The sequence below is a fragment of the Prionailurus viverrinus genome, chromosome X, assembly GCF_022837055.1.
Source record: "Prionailurus viverrinus isolate Anna chromosome X, UM_Priviv_1.0, whole genome shotgun sequence".
Lineage (NCBI taxonomy): Eukaryota > Metazoa > Chordata > Mammalia > Carnivora > Felidae > Prionailurus > Prionailurus viverrinus.
The window spans coordinates 26,987,747-27,007,974 of NC_062579.1; the positions used below are offsets into that span (position 1 = coordinate 26,987,747).

The 20,228-nt window shown below is 38.9% G+C and overlaps 1 protein-coding gene across 1 annotated transcript in view; it reads right to left on the reverse strand.

Annotated features, from left to right (window-relative positions):
• The window catches only part of TMEM47 (transmembrane protein 47), a 30,621-nt gene extending 10,686 nt beyond the window's left edge, over nucleotides 1-19,935 (reverse strand). Inside the window, exons 1-2 of the mRNA XM_047844911.1 lie at nucleotides 19,484-19,935; nucleotides 3,125-3,265 (exon numbers count right to left, since the gene is read on the reverse strand). Coding sequence (XP_047700867.1) covers nucleotides 3,125-3,265; nucleotides 19,484-19,709 — 367 coding nt within the window. The 5' untranslated portion in view covers nucleotides 19,710-19,935. The remainder of the gene's footprint in view (nucleotides 1-3,124; nucleotides 3,266-19,483) is intronic.
• Nucleotides 19,936-20,228: the final 293 nt, after the last annotated feature.

Sequence of the window (20,228 nt, forward strand, 5' to 3'; positions counted from 1 at the left end):
TAAATACCCTTGGAGTACATAATCTAACACCAAAGTAGTACAGTTACATACTATAGGTGCTCAACATATATTTGTTAAATAAATGAATGAAAACATGAATAAAAGAAAAAATAATTTTTATAACTATTACTTTTTCGACCTCTTTTTGGTCTGAGCTTTGTGCTCACATGAATTTTACTGCTTCATAAACTACAGAGAGAGAAATGGTTTAAGAAAAATTGGATTATAGTTAGCTTGTTTACATGCCTGTTTTCCCTGTCAAATTATAAGCCACACGCCTTAGTCATCTTTCCATCATTGATTCAACTATCTATTAACCACCTCGTTGTATCAGGCAGAGCACACAGTACTGAATGAATTATATACTCCTGTGTAGAAATGTTTCCAAGTGGTAGTGCTATGCTTGTTTTGACTTTATGTATTGCATGTTTCAGCAGAAGCAAAGATTATTTCTTTGCTGAGACAGATAACAAGATCTGTGTGTGGACACCAAGATAAGGCTTGGTATTATTTGGGGGGGAAAAAAAAAACATTTTGAGAAAAGAGGAGAAACGCAGACCATTTTCAAGCAAACCAAGATGAGCAAAAAGGTAAAAGGGCCCCAAATAAATATTTACAAAGAATCACTAAACGCAATTACAAGTGACACAAGCCAACCAACAGAGTAAGTATGTTTACTATGAGGCAAGCAAAATCAACAGCCATGATTTTAACTAGCATTGTTTCAAGTAGGCAGAGTTCCCAAATTTGTTAATCTTCTACCCAAATCAATAATGGATTATTATGTGTAATGAGTATCTTTTCCAAAATCAGCTACTGGCAACTCTTTAATGGTTTCTCAGATGGCAAAGAGAAACCTTTTGTGACATGTTTCAAATCACCAGTAAGTTTTACCTTGCTTATGTCCAAAGTGAACACAAAACTAATGGTTATTTCAAAAAAGCTTCCATAAGCACAGTGTCAAAAGAGAATGAGTAAAATTATATCTTAGCACATGTACATTTTTAAAATGTAGCAGTATGATGCTCACTTGAGCTCTCAGTGGGTAGAATATGAATATATGAATATTGCTGTAGGGATTCCTTTCATTATTTTATAATTTACTACTACTCATAGTAGCTAGAGCTAAATAAAAATCTTTATTTTGACCAGGCCCAGTACCTAATAACTTATATTCATCTATAGTATACTTTCTGTTAAAACCAGTACTTATTTTCACATGTTCATAAATTTTGCTATACTTGGGAAACATACAGAGCTTCTTTAGAAAGAACTAGGAGAAAAAAAAAAAGAAATAACTAGAAACTCCTAATTATTTTTCTAAGCATGTTTATAATAGGTGCTATAAACAACTGGATTTCTATGTAGATTCTGCATATGCTAGTAGGTGGTAAGTTAAAGTCTAAATGAGACAGTAACTAGGTAGCACAATAATATTCCATATTTATAAGAGAATGTCTAAAGTACCTCTATACCTTCCTAAAATCAGAAATATCTGAGTATTCTAAGAATTATTCAAAACATAATTCCGGTTTTAAAGAATGGTATATCATTTCAGAACAATTTATCAAGAAATTCTATTATGATTAATTATCTAATCACTATGTTAATAAATCCTAGCTGCAAAGACAAACTTATACTAAAATTAAAATATCTAAAGTTATTTCATTCTAAAAATAGAAATAGCCACGAGAAATCCATGAACCAAGAAATAAACTAAAGAATAGTGATGGAATCTTTAGGAGAATTTTCAGGTTTACCAAATGATTCACAATACAGTTCTTTATTACACAGGAGATCAACAAAATAATCATAGTATGGTCACTGCCTATGACTTCAGAATATTTTTCTCAGAATATTTTTTGTAATAGTGTTTTCTACTCTTATTAGAAAGTATCTGTGGTGATACTTAGCTAGTTTTATGGGTCTCTTAATACAGTGTACACTCTGTAATAGTTACCTAATAAACAGCTGAATGAACAAATCATTAGCCAATGAGCCATGTCTAAAATTCAGTAGCCTCCCAGCCCCGGCTCTGCTGGTAACTACTATGTAATCTTGAGCAAGTCACTTAAGAGATTTGAATTAGCAGTTCTTCCAGATTGCTTTAGACCTTTGGACCTTCATTTTTATGACACCTACATTATGATCGGTCTTTGTGGGTATAAAAAATGAACACAAACAGCAGGGGGCAGCAGAATACTTCTGATCTTACATTTTTAGATCAAACTACCCTTCAAATACTGAAATTTCATCTGTTCCCATCTTTAAACAGCCTTTAAAAAAAAAAATCCATCTAATAGCCTAGATGGTTCTGTCAGTGTCTTCATTATTGACAGTCACGGGGGCTTATTTTGCAGTCTTCAAATCAGATGTGACTGACAGGGTAAACTGAAGGCACCACAGGAATATTTCAGTTTGAATCGAACAGAACAATATATTCAAAGCTATTCTTACAAATGAAAATTAAAACACATAATAATGTGCTGGACTTTTAATCTTGTAAACCTCCTTTCTAAGTAGTTCCTTGATTTCAGCAAAACTTCCATCTTACCTTGGTTGATATTTTTATCCAAGCTGTGCTTCACGGAATGATGGTTGTTAAGTTAATGAATTTGGCATTGACCTCATACAACTGAATTATCTGATGGTTCGAGTTCTACATTATCATTTTTCATTACAGCCATGTTTATTTCTAAACAGATTTATACCTTTAGGGCTATCCATATTGGAATGTTTTTCAGTTTCATGTCAGAAAACAATAATGTTGCCTTAAGATCACCAAGGGGGCAGTAAAAGGAGTGGAAAAAAAACTGAATGTGAAGACTGTTCGTAAACACATCTGCTGCAATTCGTAAGGCAACAGCCCTGTCAAGAACTATTACTTATTCATGTTTTAGTTAGAAGTTTAGAAATTGCCACTATGCTCTGTGAAATGCTTATTTAACACACTGAAAACTAATAATATGATAAACCCTTAGCCAATTTACCTTAAAATATAACAAATGTCTCTCAATTTGTATGTAATGCAGCAACCACATACTGCTTTTGCATGAGAAGACAGGATGGTAGAAAGGTTCATGAAACTTTAATATCAGTTTGAAAGTAATAAATATATATTTACCTGCTGCAAAAAGCATGACAGCAACAGGTCTGTAGAAGCGCCTTCGAGATCCCACGCAGATAGAAATCAAACCCACCAGGAATGCAATAAGAATGATGGCAGCACCGCCTAAGAGTAAAGCCAGGGTAGCAATCTGCCAATCTGGAAAGAAAAGAAGAAAGATACTGCTTTTAAGCAGTCAGTCCTCAAAGAATCAACACAACTATGTTCACCTTGCTGCATCTAAACACATGTGATCTTACTGTGTGCTAAGCGTCCTTTGGGAATTGAAATTTTTTACAACAAAAATTATAAATGTCCTTCTTCAGAATAGTCTATTATGCTAAGCTCAGCAGTGTTTTTATTTTTTATTTATTTTTTTTTTTCAACGTTTATTTATTTTTGGGACAGAGAGAGACAGAGCATGAACGGGGGAGGGGCAGAGAGAGAGAGGGAGACACAGAATCGGAAACAGGCTCCAGGCTCCGAGCCATCAGCCCAGAGCCCGACGCGGGGCTCAAACTCACGGACCGTGAGATCCTGACCTGGCTGAAGTCGGACGCTTAACCGACTGCGCCACCCAGGCGCCCCTCAGCAGTGTTTTTAGAGCAGGGGTTTGCCATGCTTTCCAAGGACTCTATTAAGCCTTCATGGTAAATTTGGTATCCTTTCCATAACCTATCTTGATTACTGTTGTTTTCTATTGAGCTAAAGTCCACAAATCTGAAATATGAAAGTAGAGAATGTGATGAAATTTTAGATATATTCATATACCCATATAACCACCATCCAGATTAAGGTCTAGAACATTTCCATCACCGTGGTTCCTTCATGCCTCTCCCTCCTCCCCACTCAGTATCACCCTCCCACCCAGGCTAGTAATGGACATCTATACCTCGGATTTATCTGTGCCTATTATGTAAACGGCATGAACTCTTTTGTGTCTGGCTTTTAAGTGTGTGATGTTTATTTTTTTAATGTTCATTTATTTATTTTGAGAGACAGCTGTGCTAGGGGCACAAGCGGGAGAGGGGCAGAGAGAAAGGGGGAGAGAATGAGAGAGAGAGAGAGAGAGAGAGAGAGAGAGAGAGAGAGAGAGAGACAGAGAGAGAGAGAGAGAGAGAGAGAGAATCCCAAGCAGGCTCTGTGCTGTTAGCGGGGGAGCTAACCTCTGTAGGGCTCGATCTCAGGAACCATGCATGAGATCATGACCTGAACCGAAATCAAGAGTTGGATGCTCAACCGAATGAACCACGCAAGTGTCCCTGGGATATTTATTTTGTTTCTGGCTTACATGTCTCTGATATCCACCCATGTTGTAATACATTCTTTCACTCTTTTTTTTCTGTCCTTTTTTGTAAAGCCTGCCCTTTCGGTACAAAAACAACAAAAAACAAAAACAAAAAAAAAACAAAAATCCCCACACACACCAAGTTTATATTTGCCTTCTCTTCCTCCCTTTCTCTAAAACAACTCCCCCAGCAAATTGGCAGCAGGAGAATTTGTTGGCTGTTTTTTCTGCCTCTCTCTCATTTCATTCTAATCTTACTGTGGTATTTACTGCAAGGATGGTTTGTGAAATTAAGTATTCCCAGGGAGCCAGAAGGTACTCTAAATAGCTGACATGCCCTCTTCTTCACTCATGCATGGAAACAGCAAGCATATATTGACCACTTACTATGTACAGGTCTCTGTACATGGATACTTTGTCTCCCATGTGCTGAGTGAAAAGTAAACCTTACTTAAATGCATGTGTCATTGCTTATAGAGATGTAAAAATAGCCTGACAGAAAATTGGCCCATTTCCCCTTCCACAGAAGAGTAGAATGTTCTCTAAGAAGAAGCAAAGTGAATATATGAAAGCACTACCCAGCTTAGGAAGCATCACAAAAAGATGATACTGTCCATAACATTCTTCAGCAGGGGTCCTTTGGAAGTCCCAGGCTGCCTCTTCTGGCCTTCACTTTAATATATGTGCAGAAAATGAAAACAAACTTTAATCCATAGTTAAGTTGCAATGTAGTCTATCTAAAGTCAAGAATTCATGACATTTTGATGCTGCACTCTGAAATTATCCCTCAAGAAAGCTTCCAAAGTGCACACTTTACCACTGTAGGATAAGGGACGAGTGGAGGAACCTACAATTCCCTAGGATTCTCTCCTTTTATTTATACTTGTATTTCTCCACCTCAAGAGTCCTCTTCCACATCCTTTCCTTTTAATAAATTTTGGATTTATAACCAGCACTGAACTAGAACTCACAATGTATTCAGGAAACAAACAAACAAGGGGAAAAGAGAAAAAAAAATCCACACTTCTTAAAATATAAAGGTGAATAACAAGAAACTGGAGAGTATTTTTCAGCCATCTACTTGTAACAAAGGCATATAACTTCAAACAAAAGTATATCTGGCTTTCAACTAGAGTTTAAAAGGATAGCCATACTATGGCTTTTTTGTTCCATAACAGCATGTAGCTTTGAATTTAAAAAGCCAAAAGAATAAAAATTTAAAAAAAAAATTAAAAAGCCAAAAGAATAATCCTTACATTTGGAAGTCTCTAAATTTCTTTGAAAAAGTTTATACATAGGACAATTATTTTACACTTTAGCATAATAGAAATTGTTCTGAAAACGTTTAAGTTGAAACTTCTGAAAAAGTAAAATTTTCATTATATCAAAGTGTTTGGGGCACAAAAAAAAAATCCATCCGTTCATCCATCAGATCCTTTAAAAGGGCCTATGCTGAATATTTTCTAGTTGGACCATTATTTTCATAAAATGATCATTACTTTTAGCAACTTTCTCCAAATTAAGAACTTTTAAAGAGTTAATTTTAAGTCAAGATACAACTATTCACTCATTTAAAAAGTACCTTAAAAGATTGCTTTTTTCTGATAAGCTCTTTCACACAGCCCAATACCAATATGTATAAAATACCATCCATTTGACTGCTTCCACTTTTCACTCAAGATAAAAAAGGAATTGATCTTGATCACTTTTCTCTACTTTAAATATCCTCAAAGAATAGCTAAAATACAGGCATTTGCATTTTGTGAAAACAAACTAAGACAGAAAAAAATAGGCAAACTTTCCCTATAAAGGGCCAGACAGTATTTTCAGCTTTGCAGGTCAGGGTCTCTATTCAACCTCTGCTGTGTGGTGTGAAAACAGCCAAAGATGATATGTAAATGGATGAGCATGGCTGTGTCCCAATAAAACTTTATCTACAAAAACAGGTGGTGGGCTTGCTTTGTCCCTTCAGCTAAATTTTGCAGACCCGTGGTCTGTACTTGACATATCATTTATAAATGTTGAAGGTTTTTCTAGGTAAAGGTCTTTCAGACAATAATAATTTCATTATGAAATCAATTTGATAAGTGACTAATACAGGAGTGCAAAGTGATGCCTATGCAATTTAGCAAGAGAAAAGTACAAAAAAAATCCTAGTCACAAAATGTCGAATATCCTGAAAATGGTAATACTTTATTTCATATGGGAAACCAATAAAATGCACCAGAAGCCACCAAGAGAATAACACTTATTAAAAGGGACTAGGACCTAATTAGGAAGGGGGGGTTCTTATAGCACAGGAAATAGTTCTAAAAAGTAAGTAAATACAACCAGTTCTGATTTTCCTCTATGTCCTATATTTATTTTTAGTACTGACATTTGTGGCTAATGAGGAAGTCATCCTAGACATAAAGTCAAAAAGGCATATTACCAATATCACACTGTAATATTGCTACCCTTCCCTTTGGCCCATAACCACAGATAATGCCTGTTCAAGCAGAGAAGCCATTTTATTTTACAAAAGACTAGAATTGGGCCATGTCTGCCACCGCCCTGGCCAGAAAGCTGGGGCTTACACTGAAGTACTGAGGCTATATCTCTGGTACACAGTGCCAACTTTTGAGATTGTTGTCATTATATCCATTTGGAATGCTTCACTCAGGCAGGTTGCCCAGGACCAAAGCTTTAACTCGATGATCAGTTGAACATCAATCAGGAAGCTGAAAAATTGATTCAATATGGCTACCATAGTCAGTAAGACCTAGGGCACTTTTCACAGTTCATCACTAGGTACCCTGGAGCTGAGAACACTGTCTCTTTCCATCAACAGCTAGAATCCATTGTCCACATATTAGGACCGGCCTGCTTTACGGGTGAGCTATAGTCAGGGACTATGTAGATCGGCCTGATACCATTTCTTCTTTGTTGCTGAATAATACTAGAATATGGGGGATTATAAAAAACTGAAAAATAGTTTTAGAGATACCTACTAATGGCCATTAAAATAATATACGTTGGGCTTCATGTATACACATATATTTACTTATTTACCAAATGTAGATTTAACAAGATATATACTACAGAACTTGAACAATTTTATGGTAACAGTATAATAAGTGACCAGAAAACTTGTCTCTACACTAATGGTTTATCCATTAGAAGGTGTGCAGGACACAAATACTTGCTATCCCATATACAGTGTTTGCAAAACAAATTAAAATGTCATAAAATTGTCAATTTTCAGCCCCATTTCTTTGAAAAAATCATCTATTTTAAGTTCTCATAATTGGTTAATTTCTATATCAATCTTAGTTCCACAATTTTATAGCCCTCACAGCATTTAGTCAGGTGATGTGTTGAGACTAGAGATTTATTACTCTGCAATAGTTTTACACATTTTTATAAATGATGAACTGACACTGTCGTGGAGCAGTGAACACAAACCAGCTCCACAGAACCTCAATGGCCGTGGTGATATTTTACAAATTGCAGTGCTGTGCACAATTAAAACTGGTCATTGTTCACTGTCACGCCAGTTGATTTGAAATGTGAGTTTGGTTTCCAAGATCTCTGAGAACAAGTGGTAATGAGTTTTGATGACAAAATGTACCTCCTTGGTCTAGGAACCAGTGAGGACTCAAATGGGCTGAGATGTATCGAATCAAACCTAAAATGAGGCTGCCATGGTATACGGGGAGTATAGTAGTCCCCCTCATCTGCAGTTCTGCTTTCCATGGTTTCAGTTACCCCGGGGTCAAAGGCAGTCCAGTCTGGAAGCAGAGGCTCCTCCTCCTAAGGGATCATCAGAAGGTCAAAAGTAGCCTAAGGCTATGTTACAGTGCCTTCACTGTATCATTCACCTCACTTCATTTCATCATGTAGGCATTTTATCATCTCATATCATCACAAGGATGAGTACAGCACAATACAATATTCTGAGAGAGAGCTTGCATTTACGTAACTTTTATTATAGTATATTGTTATAACTCTTCAGTTTTATAATCTTAGTTATTGTTGCTAATCTCTTACTGTGTCTAACTTAAAAATTAAACTTTATCACAGGTATATGTAAATAGGAAAAAACATAGTATATCTAGGGTTCAGTACTACCCACAGTTTCAGGCATTCACTGGGGGTCTTGGAACATATCCCACACAGGTAAGGGTGGTGGGGAACTACTATATTTTGGCCAAACTGACACAATGACACACAGAAGGTACTGGAAGTGCACCTATGAAAGCCAATGCTCAAGATAAGCATGTGCTTCTCTACTAGTGCTTTTTCCACCAGAAAAAAAAAAAAAGGAAAAATATAATAGGAATGAATATATATAATGTTATACTTTCCCCTACAGTTACAGAATAAAAACTGGGCAGTCCTTATGTCATAACATCAAGTCCAGCATTAATATGCCACTCAGGAACTAAATTCAAGTCCTCTTTCAAGGTATTTTTATTAGCTGGCACCAGAGTTTCCAATGTCTATAAATGCTTTAGTATTCTGCAGAATTGTGCTGACTTACTTTACAGTCTAATACAGGAGACTGGTCTGAAATTGCTGCTGCATTATGAAAATTCTATGGGCCACATCATAATTGCCAAATTGGAGAATTCACATCCCTTTAGGGAATTTGTGGTCAAATCTACTTCCATTTTTCAGTAAAGGCAAAATCTTAATGACAATACACCTTCCATACTTTTGAACCAAGGTCAAAGGCACTACACCAGTGCCTAAAGCTTTACTCCACCCACCTTATTTCAAAACCTTTAACTTGTCAAACACTGCCTAATTTATTTACCTCTGCAGGTATTGCTTATACGCTGAAATTAGTTCTACCTTCTGTAAATCCCTGAGCACACAATTGTCACTTCTTCTAGGAAATTAGGTAAAATTTAAAAAGCAACGAAGAAACAGATTTTTAACCTTATAAATTCAACTCCCACTGTTCCCGTGGGTAGTATTTTCCTAAATGTATTTTAATGTTTTAATATAGGGGTATCACTATTCAACAGTTCTCATCCCAAATTAAAATACTGATTGTTAAAAAAAATAACTTTTATAATCACATTCAAATTCGCCAGTCACTTTTATTTTCACCTTTGAGTTTTCCAAAAAGAGTTACATTAATCAAAATGATATCCATTCGTATAATCAAAATCATTTACCGTTCAACCTCAAAGAGAGAATGATCTTTCCCTATCATCTTGATACCACCTCACAGCTCATCCCTAAATCCTCCCTAATTCACCCACATTAGCTGTATTATTCAACTCAAACCTTCGGTTCATCCAGATAGTTTTTATTCACTTGTAGGACATATTTATAACCAAACATTTAAAGTTCTTTTCATTACATTGGTGAGAGCTCAGAAAGCAAGCTCACTATTGCCAATTCCATTTTATTATCAGGAACTGGAAATAATGGGATGGTTTATACTTATTTAAGAGGAAAAAAAGCTCCCATTACAGAATAACATGTCAAACCCAAATTCTCCAGCATCTCCATTTCTTCACAGAAGGCCGTGTCTTTTTCCCGAATAGCTCATCTCATTAGAAATTATGGCATTTAATTATTTCCATCAATTGTACTTTAAGAATTTATTTTGAGATTAATGCTATATACTTCCGAGGTGGACAATAAGTCCATATCCTCATATATGAAAAATTGAATTGAAATGGTGCTGTTATTTTGTGGAAAAGGAAAATAACTATTGACTTAACAGCCAAAATATTTCCAGAAGTATCAAATGATATACTTGAGTTTTTTAGTCTGCATGTGGCAAATGAAGTGGAAAACCAAAACCATTACTGAGGGAGTTGAAACTTTGTTTTCTTGGCTAAATTGCATTCTGACCTAAATCCATCAGTGTTGCATTAATTTCCAGCTACTCCATGAGACGTAGACACAAACAAAGGCCGGAAAAGAAGAATTCCGATTCTCATTTCAATAATTAAAATGACAATGTCTCTTCAAGTAAGTAATAGCAAATCTAACATTCTTCACCTGCAAACAGATGTTTAAAGCAAACAACTATGTGTCTTTTACAAAATGACAGTACAGACACTGCCATGTGCTGTGCAAAGTGAAATGGAATTTTAGAAAAGGACCTACTTGAGGTACAGTGTCAATCAAGTTGCAATGGTACAAATTAGAGTCCTACTCTTCAGGACAATTTATAAATTAAAAAATGTGTCAAACTGCAGGGCGAACCTGATTTTAAGCACATAAATGACCCTGGGTAACTGCGCAAATAAGTGATGCAACAACTTTAATGACCAAAGTGCAGGTCAGTTTTGCCAAAATTCTGGAAAACTCTGGTTGTCCAAAAATGCCAGACAAGTTACAAATTTTCAATTTATGACAGCTTCGTTCAAGTCTCTTGAATTATTTTGTGTTGATGTTAGAAAAATACACATCTCCTTTTCTTTAACAAATAAAGGGTCGTTTTAGCTGCTTCACAGAATTCTCTTAGAAAATTTGGTGAAAATGTAATTTATCATCTAAATACCATAACATATGGGGTCTTTTCCCCAAAATAAGACCATTATATACAGTGCTTAGCAAAAAGCCCTTCTTTTAAAGCATGTTTCAGAATTTAGATAAAAAAGAAAACAAAAAACAAAACTACACCATCACCACTAAGGACTGTTGTTTCTTACCATGTTAGAAAGCTTTCATTAACATTTGATGGTAACTAATATTATCTAACAGGTACTGGTATTTCTCAATAGTAATTCCTAATTATGGTATTTCCAGAGTTGTGATGAGCCTTCCCTACTCTTAGGAAAAAACCTACGAAGGTTGTAATTTTGCTATTTAGAAAACTTGGATAATTATCTGGAAAAGCAGGCAGACCCGCACACGGACGAGGACACGTAGGAAGAGAGAGAGGAGAGAGAAAGGGAGAGCGAGAGAGAGAAAGAAGGAGAGCGAGAGAAAGAGAGAGAGAGAGAGAAAGAGAAAGAGAGAGACAGACTCTTTCTCTTTCTCTCTCTCTCTCTCTCTTTCCCTCCCCCACCCCCTCCCCAACTCAAACTCCTGAACTGTGAGATCATGACCTGCGCTGCAGTGGGACAGTAAATTGCTCGCTGCCCGCCAATCCGTACTCGATCTTCCTCTAAGCAACTAAAAATCTTCTGTGATGGGTTTAGAGTAGCTATTAATAGTCAAAAGGTAGATGGAAGACAACTAGACAGTCACCCATGATCAGTATTAAGATACCTTCTTAGTAAATATGGGAGGGATAAAACTAGTAAGTTAGTGGTTTCCTGTTACCAAACTTCTTTAGAGGAGATCTCTTCTATCCCTCTGCAGAAGTTGAACTTACATTTCCTCCTTTACATTAGTTTGTACATTTATATGATTTTGTTAATTTGTTTGAAGGAAAGTGTTTCATTCATCACTTTACCATCACCACCTGGTACAGCGCTAGCTAACTGGCTAACTGTACCAGGATAATGCCTACTCCCTGCTATTAAGTCAATGACTATATTTTAACAAAGTTAACTTTGGGTACGTGTGAGACGTTAGGAAAGAGGAAAGATCATTTCTCTCCTTAAGTCATCTAATGGTGCTAGGAACGGACACCAGGTTGTATTCACAAAGTATTATGGCAACATTGATCAACTTTTGGTTTAGGGACCTTAAAACATGAGAGCAATAAAACACCTTTTGATGGAAATTTGAGTTGTTTGTGGGTGTGCTTTTATACACATTTAAGGATATGTCATGTCACTCAGGGACCCCAACTTCTGTGTTTAAACATCTTCTTGCTAATAAACATATATTTTGAAAAGAGAATTGATAGGTGACATGTTGAAACATGCCTCATTAAACTATCATTTAAAATCTCCCAGTTAATAAGCTAGTAGAGACAAAAATAATCTCCTAGGTATTTTTTCTTGGTGCTCTGGGAGCCATGGAGGCCTCATTTTTATAGGTTTTCTGTTTTGTTTTCTTTTTTAATGGGAGTCTTTGGTGCCAAAAGAACAAAGACTACAACAGAATAGAAAAGTGATGGTGTACTAGTGTCTTAAAATCCCATACAAATATAGAAGCAAAAAAGGGTAAGGAATGGTGTCCTTGTCTAATTTTCAAGGGAGATGATCCAATACTTTGAAAAGACCGGTAAGATTTAGCTGTCAGTGCCTTTCACATATAAGGATGAAATTCTAAGGAAAAATCCATCTCTTTTGATAAGTAAATGTATCTTTTTAAAAATAAGGTCAGAATGCAGTAAAAACTTGATCTAGTGAAATTTATATTCATTTAATCAATTTAAGAAACTTACATGACTGCCTTCCACATATTTTTCAATTGTGATTCAAAGTAGAATTAAACAGATGTTTTAAAGTATTCTATCACAGGGGCGCTTGGGTGGCTCAGTTGGTTGAGCATCTGACCTCAGCTCAGGTCATGATCTCACAGTGGTGAATTCAAGCCCCATGTCAGGCTCTGTGCTGACAGTTCAGAGCCTGGAATCTGCTTCAGATTCTGTGTATCTCTCTCTCTCTGTCCGCACCCCCCACCCCTGACTCATGCTCTGTCTCTATCAAAATAAAAAAAATAATAAAAAATGAATAAATAAAGTATCCTATCATGGAGCAATTTAAAGAAAAACAAGTTTTGTTGATTTTTAAGGACTAGTCATGACAACAATGTAAATTTAATGATAATAAACATCTAAAACTTAACAGACTTATCAACATATGAGTCTATTTGAAGACCTTAAATTCTTTGTGAAATCAAATCTTGGAAGATAAATAACCTTATAAAAAAAAGTAGACATCTAGGGGTGTCTGGGTAGCTCAGTCGGTTGAGTGACCAACTCTTGATTTCGGCTCAGGTCATGATCTCAGTTTGTGAGTTATAACCCCGTGTCAAGCTCTGTGCTGACAACTCAGAGCCTGGAGCCTGCTTCGGATTCTGTGTCTTCCTCTCTCTTTGTCCTTCCCCTGCTCACACTCTTGTCTCTCTGTCTCTCTCTCTCAAAAATAAACATCAAAAAAATTTTTTTAAGAATTTTGAAATATTTTCTACCCCAAATGTGCTATGATTCTGCAATTCAGTATATGGGCAATTATCAGGAAAAGAATTATGTTATTAAAACAAGGGAAAAACAAGCAAACAAAAAACAATGCTGCAACTCCAATACCTTTCTAGCACTACAAAACATGGCTCCTGTCTTAAATTTTAACATTTTAGGGTCCACGTACAAAGCATCTATCTCATCAGACTCATACAAAACTTTTTTTAAAAAAACTAAAATTTTAGGGGCGCCTGGGTGGCGCAGTCGGTTAAGCATCCGACTTCAGCCAGGTCACGATCTCGCGGTTCGTGAGTTCGAGCCCCGAGTCGGGCTCTGGGCTGATGGCTCAGAGCCTGGAGCCTGTTTCTGATTCTGTGTCTCCCTCTCTCTCTGCCCCTCCCCCGTTCATGCTCTGTCTCTCTCTGTCCCAAAAATAAATAAACGTTGGAAAAAAAAAATTAAAAAAAAAAAAAAACTAAAATTTTATCAACAATATGAAGTAGATTAGGTCCAGATTCTTAATCGGTTTGGGGCTCGGTCATTTGAGACTATAAACCACCTAGAGAGGGTAGAAGTTCTCTATTTGTAGACAGAAGGCTAGTCCCCGGGGAATCCAGTCTCCCAGCCATTTCCACCAAGGCGCCAAACCCAGTGAAACCATTTGGAAGAGGATCCTGCAGTTCCAGATGTTCCAGTCCCCAGCCATTCAAGTCACCCTCAGCTATGCCCCCAGATATCCCAGAGCCCAGATAAACCATCCTCATTATGCCCTATCTGAATTCTTGGCCCACAGAAGTCATGAGCATAATAAAATGATTGTTGTTTTATACTACTAACTTTGGGGGTGGTTTGTTTCCCAGCATTAATAACTGGTACTCTTTTGGAAAAAAATCTGTCTCTACCACTGATTGAAAAGTTGGTAAATTTATAAAAACCCAGAAAAAAACCTGTCTTTACCACTGACTGAAAACTTGGTAAACTTATAAAAACACCTGATCTCTTCAATAACATATCGGGATAACATTAGCTACCTTGCAAGTTTACAGTGACACTGGGAATAATTGAGATGTCTGCTGTGTAACACTACTGACAAAATAGGTAGCTATTAGAAAAGAGTTGTGTGATCATGATCTACCAAGATCAATGTTAAATGCTTGGTAATCCATAGCAAAATTTAAAATCAAAACTAACAGCACACTTCATTATTCAATGCAAAGATAGTTTACCTTTTAAGTGGGGGGGGGGGGGGGAATTCCTCAATTATCCAAAAAAAATCTGCAATATTTGGGTTTGTTTTTCTGAATACATAATAAGGAGGAAACACAACCCTAATAAGCAGGTACTTTTACCTATATAATCTTAATGACAAACCATTTGAGGACATTAAATTGTATGAATTCACATGACTGGTCAAGTGGCCAAGTTCAGGGCAGTTTGAATCCAAAGTTTTATGTATTGTCCAAAACACTACTCTGCCCTCCCACAGGATTAAGTTATAATTTAGCATTGTTCATAGACAAGTTTACAGTGGTATTTAGGTGACGTATTCCAGGGAGTTATTTTGAAGCATCTACAATCCTTTTCACTAATATATCTAGTAGTACTGGATGTATCTATGGTCTTGCTAAATAGTCTTACTATTAACAGAAACTTGAAAGAAATTCCTAAAATATATTTCTGAAAGCAGGAAAAATCTATTGCTTGAGATATGCCTTTGTTTGTTTTGGTTTTATTGTGAAATGGTTTATGAAAGGCAAGGCTTCTCACACACTCATCAAATCCCTTTGCTGACAAAGATTGATCTAAATGGTTCCCTGGAGATTACAATCATTCTATAAATGTGAGCAAAAGAGGAACTATATCTGCCCACAAATTAAAACGTCCTTTGTAAAAGTCAATCTTGGGAGCTTGAAAATCTTAGGAGACGTTAAAAGAAAATCATCAAGAAGATCGTGAAAGAAGTAATACCTGGTTTTCTTCAGTTTATTGAGAAAGTTTTGGTGCTAGGTGCTATTCTTCATGTACTTTTCCACCCATCTATCCTGTGCAGGTTAAATAAAACTGCATTTGTTTTACTTAAGTACTTTTTCGGAAAGCCAGAAGAATATCTAACCATCCTGACCTCCAGGCTTGAGGAGCTATTTGTCAACACTCATCAATATCAACTCATACCAAGCAACAAGCTGAACCTTTCCTGGAGTACATCACATTGTAAGGTTTCCCAATAAAATTCTCTTTCCCAATGAATGTATGGATTCAAAATATGCACGGATGATATACAACTGAATTCAGGATCACTATACCTCTGATTTTCTAAGATTTGCAGGTGTTTAGGTAGTTTGGTTTATTGTAAACTACGACCTAAGACGGGTTTTCTTATATTGCCTTTTAAAGTAGAATTTTATACTACAGTTTTAAGAAAATGAGCTACATATATAGCACTCTTAAGAAAACTTCTTGTCAACTAAAAATAATAATATTCACCTGTTATTAGCACACAGTGCACTGCCATTTCAAAACTGCCAGTGACTCATGCTACAAATGTAGCTATTTTTAGGACAGTGCACAATGATGTTAACAATATTCCTTGAAAAAGGCACTATTTGATCAAGTATTTCATGGACGAAAAAGCTGGATAGATTTTGTAGATGGAAAGATGGATAAATGCACTTGTTATATCCTAAAATCACTCTCAGTAAAACGTGTTCATTTGGCCATCTGCATGTCCTTGCTTTTTGCTTAGTCAATAAATCACACAGACATCAAAAAAAGCAATCTGCTTTATATGAAATAGCTATACATATTTATAAATTTTCAAGAAGAAACATAAAACCACCCTAGAGGTTACATAGTATGTGTGATGTGGAGTTTAGGGATCAGCACTCTGCAACCACTTGGATTTGCACTAAGGATTCTTTTGTAATGGCTGTGGCTGTGAAACCCTAACAACTGTATTCTAAACCAAAGTTATCAAAACTAAATGTGACTAAGCAAAAGCCACAAATATGAGACTGCCATTTAAAAAACACAGGATTAAACATTTATTAAAAGGCTGCCAAAATCAGTAGTGGGGAAAACTATCTTTAGAAATTCTGTGGCCGGCATGTGAGTACTACCTATTCTAAACTTCCTAACAAGCATACTTTATTATTATTTGTTTCCACAGCGAATGACAGTCTATTAGCCTGTCCTCTCATCTGTCCTTTTGCAAAACTTATAGCTTTGGATGAACGCCTGGACTGTCCCCCATACACTGAACTGGGACACCAGAGAAAAGCATTACAGTTGACTGACACCGGATTACTGGTTCCTACTAGAAATGCTGACGCAGCCTTCAACAGACCAGCACACAAAAGGCATGTTTCTGCTTTCGCTTAAAACCATAAAACGGGTATAAGCAGCAAACAATGCATATTTGGTACCAAAATTAAAACGCAGCTTTAAAAATAACGGCTGAGGGAAAGTTTCCCTAGGAACTGGGCCTAAGTAGGACATATTGTCGTCAGTAGAAACATTCCTGAAATTTCCCTTCTGTAAATACAAGCTTGCCTCTTCATAGCAGTTTTAATTCTAATTAAGACAAAGGTTTTTAATTAAGCCCTGAAGATGCTGGTGAAGGGCCTTCGGTAAAATTGTCCTTGGTGGTTCCTGTCGAGGTAATTCATTTCAAGAGACAATGAAGTGGATCTCTTAAAATCTTCAGAGAAGACATTTCCCTCCCTGCTTTCTGCTACTCCACACAGCAAACAGACTAAGCTGCCTGCCCTTTGGAACAGGCAAGAAAATTGCTCCTTTCAATTCAAGCTTCCCTCTTCATTTCAAAACATTTGTGGATAGAACGTTCAAGTTCACAGAACATTTTAAGAAAGCACATTTTGTAAAGTGGGGAGATGGAGCAATTTTCCATATTTTGTTTCCTTTCCTCCTGCACCCCCCACCCACCACCTTGGAGAGGAAAAATGAACTGCTACTACATAAAGAAAGTCAAGAACTTGTTCCAGTTAGCTTCAGACAAAACCATCTCTATGCCTCCCACCTCATTTGCTCACCAACTATACTTTTTCTGGGATGAAAACTATTTTAAGCAAAATAAAACTGAAGCTGATTTTCAGGAACCCAGATAGAAATAAATGCTGTGGTGTGAGTTTCAGCAAGAGGGTAGAATAAGGGGGGGGGGGGGGACAGCAACGGTACCTGCCTCCAATTTCTACCTTGTAGACAGACCTCTTATCACTACATTGGCATTAAGCTTGGGTCTCCCTATTTCCTTGCCCAGAGAGGAGAAAAAGCTGAGATAAGGGGTATGGAGGCAATTAAGCGAAGATTAGCAAACACTGCATACCGTTCAACAAACTAGAGCTGGCTTCTCCCCATTCCCTACATTCCTGGCCAAGAGAAAAGCGTACAGGTCTGAAAAGAAAATAGGAGTAGAAGCTGGTTTCCCTAACCTATCTGAAAAGTCTTTATGCAATCAGGGGGCTATTATTTCAGGAGACAGGAGAAAGGGGCAAAAGATTCACGTTGCTAAGGAGACAAGCTGAAGCTGGCATTCCTACATAAATTTCCATTTCTATTGGAGAGGGCAAAGAAAAGATATTCTCTCCAAAGTTTATTTGGATCCCCTGGTTACTGGAGAAAGGCATTTTACCAATTTATTTTATCTTTAGTTGTAAACAACCAACCCTGAAAGAATTAAAAGACCTAAATGTTGACCTCCTGCTGCCAACCAGTTCCCTCCAACAGTGAATTAAACAACAAAGACGAAACCCGTCAATGGAAATTTTGAAGTAAAATCAAAGAAAAAGCCTTTTGTAAACAGAAAATTAAATTTATGGAAGAAACTTAACCAAGTGAACTAATCTTTCTTAAAACAAGAAACCAAAGACAAAAGTAAAACGGATTTGTGTGGCATTTGTGCTATTTCAACTTTCTTGGAACTTGAAACGTTTCCAGGAAAGCTTCATAAATAGTCCCAGAGAAGACAAACTGTCACGAAGGAATTTAATCGGTTTCTTGGGGGGTGCCTGTGGGTAAGTGGGTAAAATCACGGGCAGGTCCTCTGCCTTTATTACTCTTTCTCAGCACTGACCCCAGCAGCTGAAGAATCAAGATTAGCAAGGAAAAGGGGTTTGCTGCAAGAAATCCGAAGTTGGAAGATTTTTGCTAACGGCATAACCGGGACTCAGGGGAAGGCAAGTGGCGGTCAAGGAGAGTAAATTCCCCCTGAGGCTGGGTAACCCCAGTGACTATCCTTTTTTCCACCCTGCACCTCATCCATTTGCAGTTTCCAGTACTAGCTCAATACGCCACAACTTTCCAGGCATCTTTGAGTAAGTAGCTCATGGAGAAGAGAAAGAAAGGTCTGGAGGAGAGAGGAGGTATTCGGAGAGGAAGAGAAAGAAGGGCAACTCACAACCAACGACGTGTCACCAAAAAAGGAAAGGAAATTACGCCTGTCTTCCAACTTTCCACATCCCTCAAAAATTTAAGGAAATAAAACCCAAACCGCAACTCCTTGGGGAAAACCCAGACAAAGTGGAGTAGAGCTGGCAGAAACGTGGGCACGAAGAGGTAAACTCGGGCAAATTCCTCCTTGAGAGTGGAGGGAGAATAGAGTGGGGAAGAGCGAGCAGAGAACCCACAGCGTCTCGGCGGAGTTGGGGCGTTTATGCTGGTCTTTTTTTTTTTTTTTTTTTTAAAGAGAGTGTTGAAGGCGTTGCGTTTTTAACACAGACACACGGTTCTCGCCTTAAATGATAAATAACAATGACCCCAAATAGCATACGTGTTACTCCAGAGCCCAAGGAATGGCCATGGGAGGACGGAGAGGGCGTGGGACGTCGCATTGGGTCTGGCGGCCCGGACGGAGGAGAGGCGAGGGGTGGCCATCAGGGAGGCGGCTGCAGCCCCAGGGTCCCCGAAGGGGCAGGCTGGAGCGGGGCGGACAAGGGTAGGGGACCCAGAAGGTTGGGGAGGGGCGGAGAGGCGGTGGCCGTCCGGGCAGTGGGGCGCGGGGAGGTGCGGGGCGGGAGGCAGGGGTCGCGGCGCGCCGGGCCCTCACCGCTGCTGAGCGTGGACTCGCAGTGCCAGATGTCCAAGCTGGCGGGTTTCCGGCAGGACTCCCACAGGGACAGGTAGTACTGGTGGTCGGCCGTGACCCAGGCCGGGCTCAGCACGGCCCCCAGGTCCAGACACAGCGCCAGGAAGATGCACACCAGCCCGACCAGCTTCAGCGGGGTCAGCACCGACACGCGCACCTCCTCCATGCCGCTGCCCGCCGAAGCCATGCCCCGGGCGCCGCGGCCGCCCGCCCCGCCGGAGGCGAGGTCGCCAGGCGGGTCCGGAGAGCGGGGAGCCCGACCTCCTCTGGAGGGAAGCAGCGGAGCCGCCGCGCACCGGGAAGGTGGGGCTGCGGAGGCTGCCGGCCCGGGTGGGGGTCTTCGGCAGCGGCAGCTACGGCGATTTCGCCGCGGACCTTCGCCGCCAGCCCCGCGCAGCGCTCTACGGGCGCCCGCTCCGCCCCGGCGCGGTTCGGCTCGCTCCGCCCCGGCCCCGCCCCAGGCTGCGGGAGGCGGTGACGAGCGAGGAGGGGCGGTGAGTCCGCACCCGGGCGGTGTCAAGCTCCGGCTCCCGGCTCCCGGCTCCAGGCGCCAGAGGCTCGCGAGCGCCCCGGCCCTTGCCAGTGCACAAAGCCGGTCCCACTTCTAAGAACCCCCTTAAGTGGCGCGCGCGGAACGAGTTGTCTCCTCCACGGTGTCCGGCACTCGCCGAACCTGATGCGAGCCCTTCACCTACGACCGGCTACG